Source organism: Hirundo rustica, chromosome 9 (assembly GCF_015227805.2).
Source record: "Hirundo rustica isolate bHirRus1 chromosome 9, bHirRus1.pri.v3, whole genome shotgun sequence".
Taxonomy (NCBI): Eukaryota; Metazoa; Chordata; class Aves; order Passeriformes; family Hirundinidae; genus Hirundo; species Hirundo rustica.
The window spans coordinates 917943-931384 of record NC_053458.1 but is presented as its reverse complement, the minus strand read 5'-3'; the positions used below and the strand labels follow the sequence as shown (position 1 = coordinate 931384).

Here is a 13442-nt window from a genome sequence, read left to right as displayed (position 1 = left end):
CGTTTTGTGTGTCAGCGCTAGTCAGCAATATACTGATTATAAATATGAGATAAACAGTAAATAGACGAGGAAAATATTCCCTTTTTTAGGTGTTTCCCAGAGTTTAAAATGGGTCTGGGCGTGGTGACGTGTTCAGAACCCATCGGGTATTATGGCACACCCAGTTACTGCTCAGATATCAAAACCCCCTCTCTCCTGGTGCCTGTTTAACACTTCCACACCCGTTTTCCTAGGATCAAACAGTGCCAGAGCAAACCAGGTTCCCCACTGAGCAAATGGCAGAGCCCTGGCCTGTGTGAGGAGAGCAGGAAAGCAGGAATGACAGCCAGGGAGCACCGGGGTCCAAAAAGCAAGGCCACCAAGGGGCAAAGCCTTGCTTTGTGGACTGGGCATCGTAAAAAAAAAAAAGCACGAGGAAGAGGCAGAAGCTAAACCAGGAGGAAGCAAGGATCATTAATTAACCGGGAATGCCGGGAATGCTGGCTAGCCCATACTTACTTTCGGTAGAGGTAGCTCTTGAAGCATTTGGTTTTCAAATTTAGATTTAGGCTGCAAGTTTAAAGTCATGCTTCGGCCGGCATGCATGGCTGAAACCCCTCCAGAGTGCAGCATGCCAAGGCTAACTGTGTGGTGTTTGTAAGCAGCGCTCTGAGTAGAGGAAACAACCACGGGACACATATGAACACACATGCTCAGAATTAAGTCTCACACATACATGGTTAAGTTCACAGAGTTTTAGTTTAAGCCAACAAACAGTCCCGAGTATCGATAGCTCCTCCAGGCATGCACTGGTCACACAAAGCGAGTACACTGCTCCTCGTACAGAAAATGGGCACCAGAGAGGAAGGACTTCCACGCTGACAGCACATGAGGGGTGGGGGGAGCTGGACTTCACACGGGACAGGTCTTGCTTTTTGCCAAAATAACCCCCAAAAAACGGCCGAATTTGGGGTGGGCTGAGCAGCCAGAGGCACGCCTGGCACCGAGGGGCAACCCCTGGGGAAGTCCTGCTCCTTGAAAAGCCAGAGGGCAGGGCAGGGACACGGGCGCTGTGCCCACCCGGGCAGGGCAGGGACACGGGCGCTGTGCCCACCCGGGCAGGGCAGGGACACGGGCGCTGTGCCCACTCAGACAGGGCAAGGACACGGGCGCTGTGCCCACCTGGACAGGGCAGGGACACGGGCGCTGTGCCCACCTGGACAGGGCAGGGACACGGGTGCTGTGCCCACCTGGACAGGGCAGGGACACCAGCGTTGTGCCCACCTGGGCAGGGACATGGGCGCTGTGCCCACCTGGACAGGGCAGGGACACCAGCGTTGTGCCCACCTGGACAGGGCAGGGACACGGGCGCTGTGCCCACCTGGACAGGGCAGGGACACCAGCGTTGTGCCCACCCAGACAGGGCAGGGACACGGGCGCTGTGCCCACCCAGACAGGGCAGGGACACGGATGCTGTGCCCACCTGGACAGGGCAGGGACACCAGCGTTGTGCCCACCTGGGCAGGGCAGGGACACGGGCGCTGTGCCCACCTGGACAGGGCAGGGACACCAGCGTTGTGCCCACCTGGGCAGGGCAGGGACACGGGCGCTGTGCCCACCCAGACAGGGCAGGGACACGGATGCTGTGCCCACCTGGGCAGGGCAGGGACACGGGCGCTGTGCCCACCCGGACAGGGCAGGGACACCAGCGTTGTGCCCACCTGGGCAGGGCAGGGACACGGGCGCTGTGCCCACCCGAGGGACAGGAGCTGCTCCCAGGTGCTGCCACCAGCACAGCCTCCGGCAGGGCAGCCCAGCCCAGCTCCTTGGAGCTCTGCACCCAGCAGGAACCGCCTCGCAGGGGTTTAGGGACAAAAAAAAAAGAGCCCTTCATACACGCTGTGAACTAAGCGTAAAGATGTTCCTTGAACCGAGCTGGCGAGGGTTTGTTTCCACCAGGAGGGGCCCCGCTTGGGGTGCACCGGTACCCCTGGCTAGGAGGCAGTTTCCAGTGCGTTTACAGAGCACAAGGAGAAAAGCTGAGGGAGGAAAACGCTCCGGCCTTGGAGCCCCTTTTTAAAGATTCCCCATTTGATCCCTAAGGACAATTTAATGTCATCGCATCCGGGCAACTGGAAGGAAAGGAGAATATTAGCACTGAGCCCAGGAGGCACCAGCATAAAGCAGTATATGGACACATTTGGCAATGGATTCTCACGCATTTCACCACAGGATTTTGTCACAACCACTTCAGATCACGGAGTAAATCGGGTTCGTGGGTTAGGTCATTAAATAGGTAATGACTGAATCATGCACTAAAGTGCCCTTTGGATAGAAAGAAAATCAGCATAACTTCCTACAGCTAAAGGGAGTAATGATCACATTCCCATTAGAACAGCGGCAGTGGATACCCAGGGATATTTCTCAGTTATAGACACTTTTAAACCCCCTGCACTAACAGTGACACCAGAGCTAAAATACATTTTATTACTTACTCCCTTTTTCCTTTATTCCCTTTTACTGCCAAGACGTGCCCAGCACCTCTCCAAGCTCTCGGTCATTACTGAGCTGGTGGCTGCAGCAGCGCTTCAATGAGCAGGGGAGAACCTCAGGGTTCTTCCTAATTTTGGGCAGAGCTGCAGGAGTCACCACCCCAGTGATGGGCACTGGGGCAGAGCCTCTGGATTTACCCAGGTTTCAGAATCGCCACCCCAGTGACTGCCCCAAGGAATGTCACCGGTGTGAAACCTCTGGATTTTCCCAGGACCCGGAGCCACCACCCGGGTGACTGTCCCAAGAGGCGTCATCAGTGAGGAGCCTCTGGATTTTCTGGGATCCCTCACTCCAGCTGAGCACCCCCCGGGCCCTCGGCGGGCCAATCCCTCTGACACCACGGCGGGAGTTTCATCCCTGGGGGTTCTGGTGGTCACCACCGCACGTGCAAATCGTTTGACAGAGCGAAACACACGACTAAAGGCATTAATTGCAGAGAAATGCCAAACATACCCTGTCTAACCTTCTAGCTTCTATATGTCTAAGTAGCTGTTGTCTCCAGTCAGCGGGCATTTTAGCACAGCTCTCATTTCCCTTCCCAGGGGGAGGCCTCGGCTTTATATCACTGCTATCGGAAGGCTTGTCGCCATAGTTACCCAAGTTATAGTCTGACGGAATCTTTTCCAGCAGAGCTGCCATGGTGGGCCTCGCTGAGACCGGCCGCGTTTGGGCCGTGCCGTAGCTCTCTGTGCTGTAGCTTCGTGCCGACAGGGGCCTCCTTTGCGTGAGGTTTTTAACCGGGAAGCTCCCAGTCTGGGCTTTCACTTCCTGGTAGGAAGGGTGCTCGTCTTCGTAGCGCCCGTTGCGCTTGAGGAACTGGGCCTCGGGCACGGCCATGCTGCCCTGGCGCTCCGGGGCGCCGCGGAACGGGGCCCGGCCGTACCTGTCCGCCGCGGGCAGCTCCTGGGGCTCGCCCACCCTGCGGAACACGGACATCTCCGCCGAGCTGACCAGCGAATCCGCCCTGCGCAGGAAGCCGGGGCGCGTCGCCGGGCCGGGGAACGGGGCGGCCGCCGGCTCCTCGCCGACCGAGGCCTGTGAGAAGGAGAACATGGGCTCCACGGGCGCGTAGCCGCGGTAGCCCCGCGGGCTCACCAGCTCCTGGGGCAGGCTCTTGGCCGGCTGGGGCAGGTACTCGGCGTTGAGCTGGAAGGGCGACAGGAGCCGCTTGTCGGCCGGGAGCTCCACGGCGCCCTGGGGGTTGAAGCTTTGGTCGAACTGATAGACTTTCTTGGTGACGGACGCCTTGTGCTGCGGCTGCACCTTGACGCTGCCGTAGGTCAGCAGCTCGTCGTCCAGCATGGGCACGGACTGGCTGCGGGACATGCTCAGCACGCCGTGCTCCGGGCCCAGCAGCTTGTCCACCCTCTCGTGGGGGCCCACGGTGTCGTTGCCGGATGCATAGTTTTCCAGGGGGATGTTGTACACCTTGTACGCACCGATGTCGATCTCGTCGATGCTCTGCGACTTCTTAAACTTGTTGGTTTTTAAATCCCTCATCATGGGGGAGAGCCGCTCCGTGCTCTTGCTGATGGAGATGACGTTCTTGGAAGGGTCTGGGCGACAGTGCATGTGGGAGAAGACGTTCGTGAGGCTCCTGTTAGCGTTGGAGTCGTGGTATTCCCACGGAATTCCTGGAGTGAAAGTGCTCGTCATTTCGGGGGACTCCTTGACGTGATCTTTCCGCTCGGGCAAAGGGCTGGTGTTGGGGGTGCTTTCCAGTTTGGAAGGAAAAGCTGTCCTGTCTTCAAAAGGACTGGGGGTTCTGGTCCAATTTTGCCAAGGGTTTGGAGGAGGCACTTCAGAGTCGTGTGTGTTTCTGAGCGCGGGCTGCTCCAGCTCCAGGGGGATCCCCACGATCCTGTCCTGCCGGATCAGCGGCCGGCGCCCGTGCGCGGAGGAGCTCCTGGATTTGGTGCTCAGCAGCGGGTTGGTGCCGGCGTTCTCTGCCGCGCTCTCCTCGGCCACGAATCCCGTGTTGTCGTAGTGGGAGCCATCGTTCCAGCTGTCGGCGAAGGCGTCGCTCAGCGGGCGCCTCTCCGGGCGTGCCGGGACGTTCCCGGCCGGAGCCGCTTCCCGCTGGCTCAGCAATGGCTTGGTCTCCAGGGGCTGCGGGAACGACTGGGCCAGCCTGCAAAGACAAGAGAAGGGAACAAGATAAAATGTCCTCTGTGCCAGCACGTCAGCGCTCATCGTCCTCGGAGAGCGGTTCGGCATTCTCCCGTCTACGCTCTGGCTTGCAGGGTCGCACTGGGAGATTTCGGGAATTCTTATCACGGAGTATTCCCGGCTGGAAGGGCCCAGCAGGGATCACTGAGGGCTGGAATCAAACCTGCCCCCCCGCCTCGGTGGTTTTAGCACCGACTGAGCTACTCTCAAACTGCTGGGAGCTCTGTGGATGTCGTGCCACTGGCACTGGGAATGGTGGCAGCAGGTTTCTGCCCTGGAGCACAGACTCTGTCGGGACACACACGGAGAAGCTAAGAAGTCACTCAAAGGCCTGGCTGGCTCCTTGCTGTGTTCCCAGAAATCCCGCTGAACAGATTTTCCTGCTGTAAAAATAATGGATGAGTGCAACAGAAGCTTCCCCCGCTCCGCTTTTTAACCAGAGATGCCAGAGGCGGTTTTTGCCTGTTCTCATCCAGCTCTTTAACGGGGCAGAGCTGTGGATGGAGCAGCGTGAGGGGATTTAGGGCAGGCACAGAGGGGACAGGCTGGTCCTGGAATGTTCCCAGTGCAGGTTCTGGCTTTCCAAGAACCTTTTTGGAGGTCCAGGGGCAGAGGGAGCTGGGACAGCAATAATGGGATGCCAGCAGCAGCGGCTGCAGCTCCACTTCCAGGAGCTTTAATGCCTGGAGGTGGCACAGAGCTGAACCACCAGCTGTGGGGTTATGGAGTAGGGAGGGTGGCCAGCTCCGCACAGCCAAAAACGTGGATTTTTTTTTTAACCCAAACGCCCTACCAGGGTCGCTCCGAGGGCCCAGACGGGACAAAAGGGAAGCAGAAGCTGTGTCAGGAAAGATGTCACACCTGTTCCCCCACAAAGAGTTATTCACTGCTTCTTTAGCCGTGGTCTGCAGGGAGCCCATTTTTACGTGCGCGTTGGAGGACCCTGAGGAAGCCTGGGAAGGGGAATAGTCTGAGTAAGTGCCTGAGGAAACGCTGTTATTCAGACAATGGATCTTATCTGCTTCAGACTCATCTGTCGACTCTGAAACAAAACACAGCAAACGCTTTCAGGGGGCGGCACTCGGGAACCAAACACCAGAAAAACACATTTTTTAAGTTCAAGCTGTCATTGGATCGGGTTTGGATACGCGCACGAACGTCCGCGGGCTACGGTTTGCAAGCAGAGGTGGGACATCCCCATGGCACGGTTTCATCTCAAAGGCCGCAAATCCATCAGTACCTTTCTTGTCTTTACCCAGCAGGATGAGTTTGGGAGGGTAGAGCGGCGTCTCGGGCATGGAAGGACGGAGCTCCCCTATCCTCATCTCGCTGCCAGGATGTCCGAAGGCATCCTGAGGGACACAACAAGGCGGAGTGAGCACAGGGAACGGGGACGCTTCAAACCGCGGCACGCAGACAGCTCGCAGCCTTCTCCTCGTGACCATCGCCAAACACCCCGAGCCCACCGCACGGGCAGTGCGCAGCGCGCTAATTAGTCACCAGAAAGCTCTAATTAATCCTGCACAAATCCTCCTCAAAATTAGGGTGGCGTGCTCGTTCCGGAAGCGTGGACGAACCAGATGGAACTCGCAAGGCACATCGAGGCCGCGCAAACATTTTTGATGAAGTCAAGGTCAACAAAAATGCTGCCAGTGGAAGGAAATAAACACAAATTGAGTGTAAACAATTGGTATTTCAGGAGGGAGGATTCCTGGCTCGGTTATTTCTGGTGAGGCCTTCCCGAGATTCAGCTGTCCCTGGAGCTGTGCTTAATTAAAACGGCTTTGCCTCGAAGGAGTTTGTGGCTAAATTAAAATGATTTGGGTTTAATAAACTTCTGCCTGAGAGTTCAGCACACCTGACCTTCACACAGGCCCCGCAACAGGACGTGGGCTGAAAATAACCCCGGTTAAACTGGGGGAGGAAAACGGGACTCACTCTTAGAAAGAGAAAATTTAAATGAGGAGATTTTGGCCGCTGGGTGGCAAGGAGGGAAGGAAGGCACCCAGGGGAATTTTGGGGCCTTCCTGGTCCCTGCAGAGAGCTCAGAGATGAGGAGGATGAGGGTCCTGGGGAGACAGGGATGGGTGACACAGGAGGATCTCTGTACCCTGACAGGTTGTAAAGGTTCTCCAGTGGCTTTGGAGAGGGGAGGGCAATAGGGAGAGATGAAATAATCAGGGGAACAATTTCAACTGGAGTACCCAAGCCAAATCTGCATTGCTAGAATGCATGATGCTGCCGTGTTTTAAAATTTCTCTTGTTTTTACTTACAAGGAGGGAACCCTTTCAGAGGTTTACTGCCATTGACCGCTTTTTGTAGTGGCAGAGATTTGTAGGAGGGTTTGCCCTGTGGCTTATCCTCGGAGAATTTAATTCTGTTCACACCGGGGCTATTTCACACCCTCTGTATTTGACCTTCAACCGGAGGCGGGACCTTCCCAGAAGAGTCATCCTCCGTTTGATCAGCGCCCTCGGGGCTGGTGTTTAAGGCAGTTCCATGGCGGTTCCCACACGGAGCGATGCAGCCCAGCCCTCCCTTCCCCATGCAGAGGATTTCAATCCCTGGTGCTCCACACGTGCCCGGTGACCCCCGCAGCCCTTTCCCGGTGCAGGTGGACAAACTGGTGGGACGCCTTTGCGGTGGGTGCAGGGCGGTGCAGAGGGTGAGTTCTCCACCTGGGCGGCCCAGGTGTGGCTGTACCTCGGAGCTCTGGCCTTGCTCCTCCCTGCCCCGCCCTTCCAGAGGTGATTTCGGGCCGTTCCCAGGCTCAGGCAAGGGGCTCCCGGGGGATTCTTTGGTTTCTTTATCTTGGACCTGGAATCCCAACATTGTGCCGTGAAACTTCCAGGGGTTTTAGGCTTAAACCTCCCCGCTGCTGGAGGAGAGGAAGGCCCAGCAGTTCTGTTTTTGACAAGATGGTGAACTTGGGGTGCACAAAGTTCCCTATTTTATAATATTTTCCTTTTCTTTTCATCCCTCAGCCCAGCTACTCCAACAGAAAACCAATGCACTTTTGAAAGAACTGCCCTGGCATTTGTGAATCCGCTGTGAATATGTGAAATGCGCTGTGAAAACCCCAAACCACACTCCATTTAATTCCACTCCCTTTAAGAGGAGCTCCTTCTTACAAGCTGAAGAACAAAAAGGTCACTGACAGGAGGAGAATTACAAGGAGAAAGGGAAGAGATAAATGCAATTGTGTTGAGTTGGTGCCTGGAGATAATTCCTCAGGATTTATTCCTCAGGATTAACTGGGGAAGGATGCAGGAGGAGGGCAGAGAGCTGTGGTGAGGAGAAAATACCTGGGACAAACCATTAAAACCACCATCAAGAGAAATGTCACCAAATATTCGGGCTGAGAACACGAGAACATTAAGCTGTTGTCACCCTGGTTTTTCTGAGTTTTTAAAAGCCTTTGGATTGTTCATAAGATGGAGCCAGAACTTTTAGCTACTGTACAATATTAGGAGCAGTTTTTGCCTTTTCTCACACGTGTAACATAAACAAACCCTTTGTTTTTCATTCCCTGTCCTTTGTTTGCACATTTCTAACCTGAAAACAATTGTAACTGACAGCTGCTCTGGCCATTGGGCTGGGAGGTGAAAACTCCAGAAGCCAATCCACAGCCAGACCCACAAATGTATAAAAAGTAAGAAATAACCAGGCAGAGGGGCTCTGGGCTTGGCTCAGCCTTGGGCTCTCTCGGAGGAACAGCTCTGCCCTGCAAATCTCTCGTCTCCGTGTGGTTGCTTTGCGTGTCCCCATCACAAACTGTAATCCGGAGGGGCAGAATGTTTGGAATGACCAGACTCCTGGAATCTCCTTGGAGCAGCCCAGGGCTCTGGGAAGGGATGAGGCAGAGGAAATGTGGGATGATCTCTGTGCAAGCACACCAAGAACAGGAACTCTAAAGGCCTGACTTGCTGATTTTGATGTCCCTCATTGTTTCTCGAGAAAAGGCAGCACAACTCCCTAAATAATCCCAGTCTCCTCTTTGGCCAAAGCTCAGGTGTTTCAAAGAGAATTAGAATGATGAAGAGGTTTGTTTTAATTGATGATTAATCAAGACATTGTTTGCTTATCGTGAATGGAGGTGAAGGATGGTACAGTGGATTTGAAATGCAGCTCCTCATTCAGTTCCTCATTCCAGATGCTCCCTTTCATTATTTAGAAACAGTTTCTGAAGAGACACGTGCAACTTAATTGCAGGGAAAGCCAAAAGAGATCAGAAACCAGTTTATCTGAGGATGAAAAGTGAGCGCTGCACCTGAAATTCAATTACCTGGGATCAGAAGCTGCCTTCAGCCTTTAGCTACATCACAACACACCTGCAATTTCAAAGTGCACTTCAACTCCAGGCTTGAGCCTGTCTGCTAATTATCTGCAAAGCAAATGGAGCTTAATTATGTTTTATTTAACGGGTTACAACTGAAATCAGGCCAATATTGTTCGCAAAGCCATTTGCACCTCGCCCGCACTTCCCGTGTGTTTTATCCTTGTGCAGGAAGCCAGGGAGAGGGAAATGTATCTGCACCTCCCTGATTAGAGCTAAAAACCCCTCCCAGAGTCTGGGGAGGACAAGAACATCCCTCCTCTTTTCTTCAGCTGCTGGAATAGTTGTGGTACCAGTCTTGACTCCGTCACGGGGAAATTAAAATCTGAAAAAGTTTCCCCTCATCTCCACCAACACGACACAGGAGATGAAATCTCATTTTCGCTGGAACAGGGGGAACAGGGGGAGCTCCCAGCTCTGCTCTGGGGGACAGTGAGGGATGAATAACTGCAATCCCGTTATCTAGTTGTTACCCTGGTTTTCTTGAGTTTCTTTATTAGCCTTTTGATTTTCATAAATGGAGTCAGATCTTTTAGTTACTGTACAATATTAAGAGCAGTTTTCTACCTTTCTCACAGATGTAATATAAACAGATCCTTTGTTTTTTATTCTCTGTCCTTTGTTTGCGTATTTCTAACCTGAAAACAATTGTAACTGACAATTGGTCTGGCCACTGAAGCTGAGGGGTGGAAACCCCAAAAAGCCAATCTTCTGCTAGACCCAGAAATGTATAAAAAGTAAAAAAATAAACAAAGGGGTTTCTTCTTCTTCTCTCAGCTCGCTCAGCTGGGAGCTGAGATCGAAAGGACCTCTGCCTTGCGAAATCTCTTGTCTGCGTGTGACTGCTTTGTGTGTCTCAGTGACATTTAGTGGCACTTCAGGAGCCCCCCTGGGCTCTGGCTGCAGCAGCTCAGCGCTTTTTTGCGGAGTTCTGTGAGATTCCCGTGTCCCCACGCACACCCCGGGCCATCTCCCCAGCCGCATTCCGGAGTCACCCTGGTCACGGTGTCGCTGCCGTTTCCTCTTTCCTTCCACTCCCTGGGGATGCATTCCCGGGCTCTTCCAGCTCCCAGGACCCTGCTGGGCCTCGGCTCAGTGGGATGCTGGTGCTTCCACGGAAAAATCTGACATTTATTTTAACGAGTATTAACTAACCGCTGATTTATGGAGGCCACATCGCCGGCCACAGCCACGAGACCGAACACCTAAAACCTCTGCCAGGCCACGTGGATCAAATTCCAGATGGAAACGCGTGGGGATAACTAAAACCCACGGAAAGCTGTTGAGAATATTCAAGTTCAAACAGTAGATAATACGAAATAAATTCGATATATTCAGCAGCAAGAGCAGAATGTCAAGAGTCGTGGCCTGAGTCTCCAGCTGGTTCAAGGACCAGATTTACACAGTGAGAATTCAATGAGTAAAGAGGAATAACGGTGGAATTGGAGATTTCACATTTAGATGAGAACATGAGTGATTTAACTTAACTATTGTAGTTGAAATTAAATGTTTAACTTCAGTATTTTAGTCCTAATTGAAATCGTGCCTAGGGTTGAGGTCTTCTGGAGCCAGGCTGAAGAGAAAACTTTGGAGAGTTGTTTTTTTATAAGGAATGAAAATGTTTAACTGGAAATAAAACACAGCCCTGAGAGAGCAGCCACAGCTGAATGTGTAATGTTTGTGCCAAAGACACGGAAAACTGAGGGAGAACAATTCCTGCACACAGGGGTGGCCACGGACATTTCAAGGACAAGGAGTTTATCACAACGTTCAGATAACAAAGGAGTGAAAAAGAAGGAAAATCTTTTTTCCTCATTTGTTTCTTCCCAGCATTAAAGCATTTTCAGGAGTGCTGGCATTCCTGCAGACCTCTCCAAGCTTTTAGACTCCCGTGGGAAGGGATTTCCCTCGTTTCTGAAAGGTGCCTGCACACAGGTTTGGTGGGGTAGGTGGGACCAAGCTCCAGCAGGATTTAGGAATTTTCCTTTTGGGAATTAATCCTGGGGGCAGAATTTGTCCCTGTGCTTGGCAAACACTCCAGGAAGAGCTGGATTCTGCAGCTGACTGGGAATCACCCTCCAGGGCTGCTCCCTGCAGTGGAAGGAGCTCTCCTGCTGCCTTCATTAAGGGTTAATTGGGCTGGGTTATTTGGATTCCTGCTCCTAACGGCAATCCCAAGGGCAAAACCTCCTGGCACAGCAGGGCCAGACAGAACCAGGTGGATTTTAGGAGATTAAATGGGATGGGATGGAAATGGTGCCTGGGCCCGTCCTCCTGTCACGTGCCGGCCTCACCTCACCGAAGTTTAACAGAGCGCTGGGACAAATCCACAGCAAAATTCCCATCCAGGGAGATCTCAGCCCAGAAATTCAGCAGCACCTCAACCCAAAACTGGAAGAAACCCAGCAACTCAACCTAAACCTGAACGCAACCCAGCGGCTCAACACAAAAACCTGAAACGAGGCGAAACGAGGCCTGAGCTTCCCAGCGGATCAAAACATCCTCTGGGAGGCTGGTTCAAAACCCTTTAAAAAAATAATAATAATAATAAAAAAAAAAAAAATCTGGAATTGCGGAGAGGAGCAAGGATCCTTTACGGTACCTCCACGGAGATCTCCTTGGGGGTCAGGGGCCACTTGTGCTCGTACTTGTCCTTGCCCGTGGGGTCAGCGTTGGCGGCCGGCGCCGCGTTCTCGGGCCGCACGCCCAGGCTGGGTTTGCTCACCAGGTTTTGCACGGATTTCACCATGTTCTTCAGATCCTCGGGGTACGGCGTGGGGTAACGCTTGAGGTTTATCTCCACCTGGGCAGCCGCGGGGAAAGTTGAAATCAGGAAGGGAAGCGGAAACGCGGAGTGAAAACAGAGCGCGGTTTAACCCCGTTAGATGTTTTAAGGCCGCTGATGTCTGGACCCCAATTTTGGGGGTGTTGGTGTTCGCTTGGGGGATTTTGCCCCAAATTTGGGGACATTTGAACCCCAAATTTGGGGGTTTGGGGGCATTTTGGGTAGGATTTTATCCCACTTTTGGGCGTTCTGGGGTGGTTTTGGAGGTTTGGCTCAAACTTGGGAGTCCCAGGGGTTTGAGGGTCCCAAATTTGGGGATCCTTGGGTTTTTCTGGGAATGTTTTACCCCAAAATTTTGGGGTTCTGGGGAGGTTTGGGGGCTTTGACACCGAATTTGGGGTTTTGGGGATATTTGACCCCAAAATTTGGGGGTTCTGGGGAGCTTTCATAGGTTTGACCCCAAATTAGGGGGTTTGAGGACATTTGAACCCCAAATTGGATGGTTCTGGGGAGCTTTTATGAGTTTGACCCCAAATTTTAGTGATTTGTGGTGGTTTGGGGCAGGATTTCAGCCGAAATTCGAGGGTTCTGCAGTGGTTTTGGGGTGGTTTAACCCAAAATTCGGTTGCAGTGCTGGGCTGAGGGCACTTTCCTCACGGCTTGGTTGGTCTGTCTGGGGGAGTTTGAGGAGCTCAGGACTGAAATTTGCTCATTCCCTCTTTGTCAGCATCGGTGTCAATCCCAGTGACACAAAGCAAGGGGCTGGAAGGGTTCCCTGCAGCCCACCCCTCGCCCTGGGAGGGTGTTGGTAGCTCCACACTTGTTTCTGGCACATTCCACCAGGCTTCCCCAAACAATCCCGCTGGAAACTCCCGCAGAATTCATTCAGCCGCGCTCCGTGCGCTCAATTAATCTGAATTATGGACGGCGGCTGAGAGCAGGAGCTGATCCCCCGGGAGCCGTTTGCTGCTGGAGACGGATGATGTTCACACACAGCCGGGTGTCTGTGACTCTTCTCTGGCACAGGGAAACACACCCAGGGCTCTGCAGAGGGTCCCCGAGGCCTGACCGAGCTTTGGCTGACTGACAGACCCACAGATTCCCTGGAAAACCCCACATCCCAGCTTCCCAAGCCTCCCGGAGCGTGCCGGGGTGACGAGGCTGGGAAACCTCGAATTCCTCCAGGTGAAAAAGGATCTGGAATTTTTACCACACAGCAGATTTTACCTCATGGTGTAGGTGAGCTCACAAAGGAGCAGATTTTTAACAGCTCCCTGCCACAGCTGCTGGATTTAAATTCCCAACGAGTAGGAAAAGTGCAGTTTTGTGTTCAGCTGCAAATGGTCTGCCCGTAGGAATATTTCAGAGGCAAAAGCATGATTGATTTGGTAAATAAAACTGTATCAAGTGCTGGCATCCGGATCCGAGCCAGGAGAGAATGAACATCACGGAGCGGGACAGAAAATGTTGAAATCTATGAGTGGGATGTCACTTCCAATAAAGAATTCCAGCAGAAAGGGATAAATCAAGTCTGGAAAGCAGCACTAAAGCTCTGCTTCAGCTGTGGGTGAATGAAATGGTGTTTAGGGGTGGCCTGATGAGGCACTCGGTGTCTCCCA

General features: G+C 53.1%; 1 protein-coding gene across 1 annotated transcript in view; it reads right to left on the bottom strand.

Annotated features, from left to right (window-relative positions):
- LRRC7 (leucine rich repeat containing 7) overlaps positions 1-13442 on the bottom strand; it is a 60605-nt gene that overhangs the window by 13455 nt on the left and 33708 nt on the right. Inside the window, exons 14-17 of the mRNA XM_058421748.1 lie at positions 11641-11841; positions 5942-6053; positions 5563-5743; positions 2986-4663 (exon numbers count right to left, since the gene is read on the bottom strand). Of these exons, the coding sequence (XP_058277731.1) occupies positions 2986-4663; positions 5563-5743; positions 5942-6053; positions 11641-11841 (2172 nt within the window). The remainder of the gene's footprint in view (positions 1-2985; positions 4664-5562; positions 5744-5941; positions 6054-11640; positions 11842-13442) is intronic.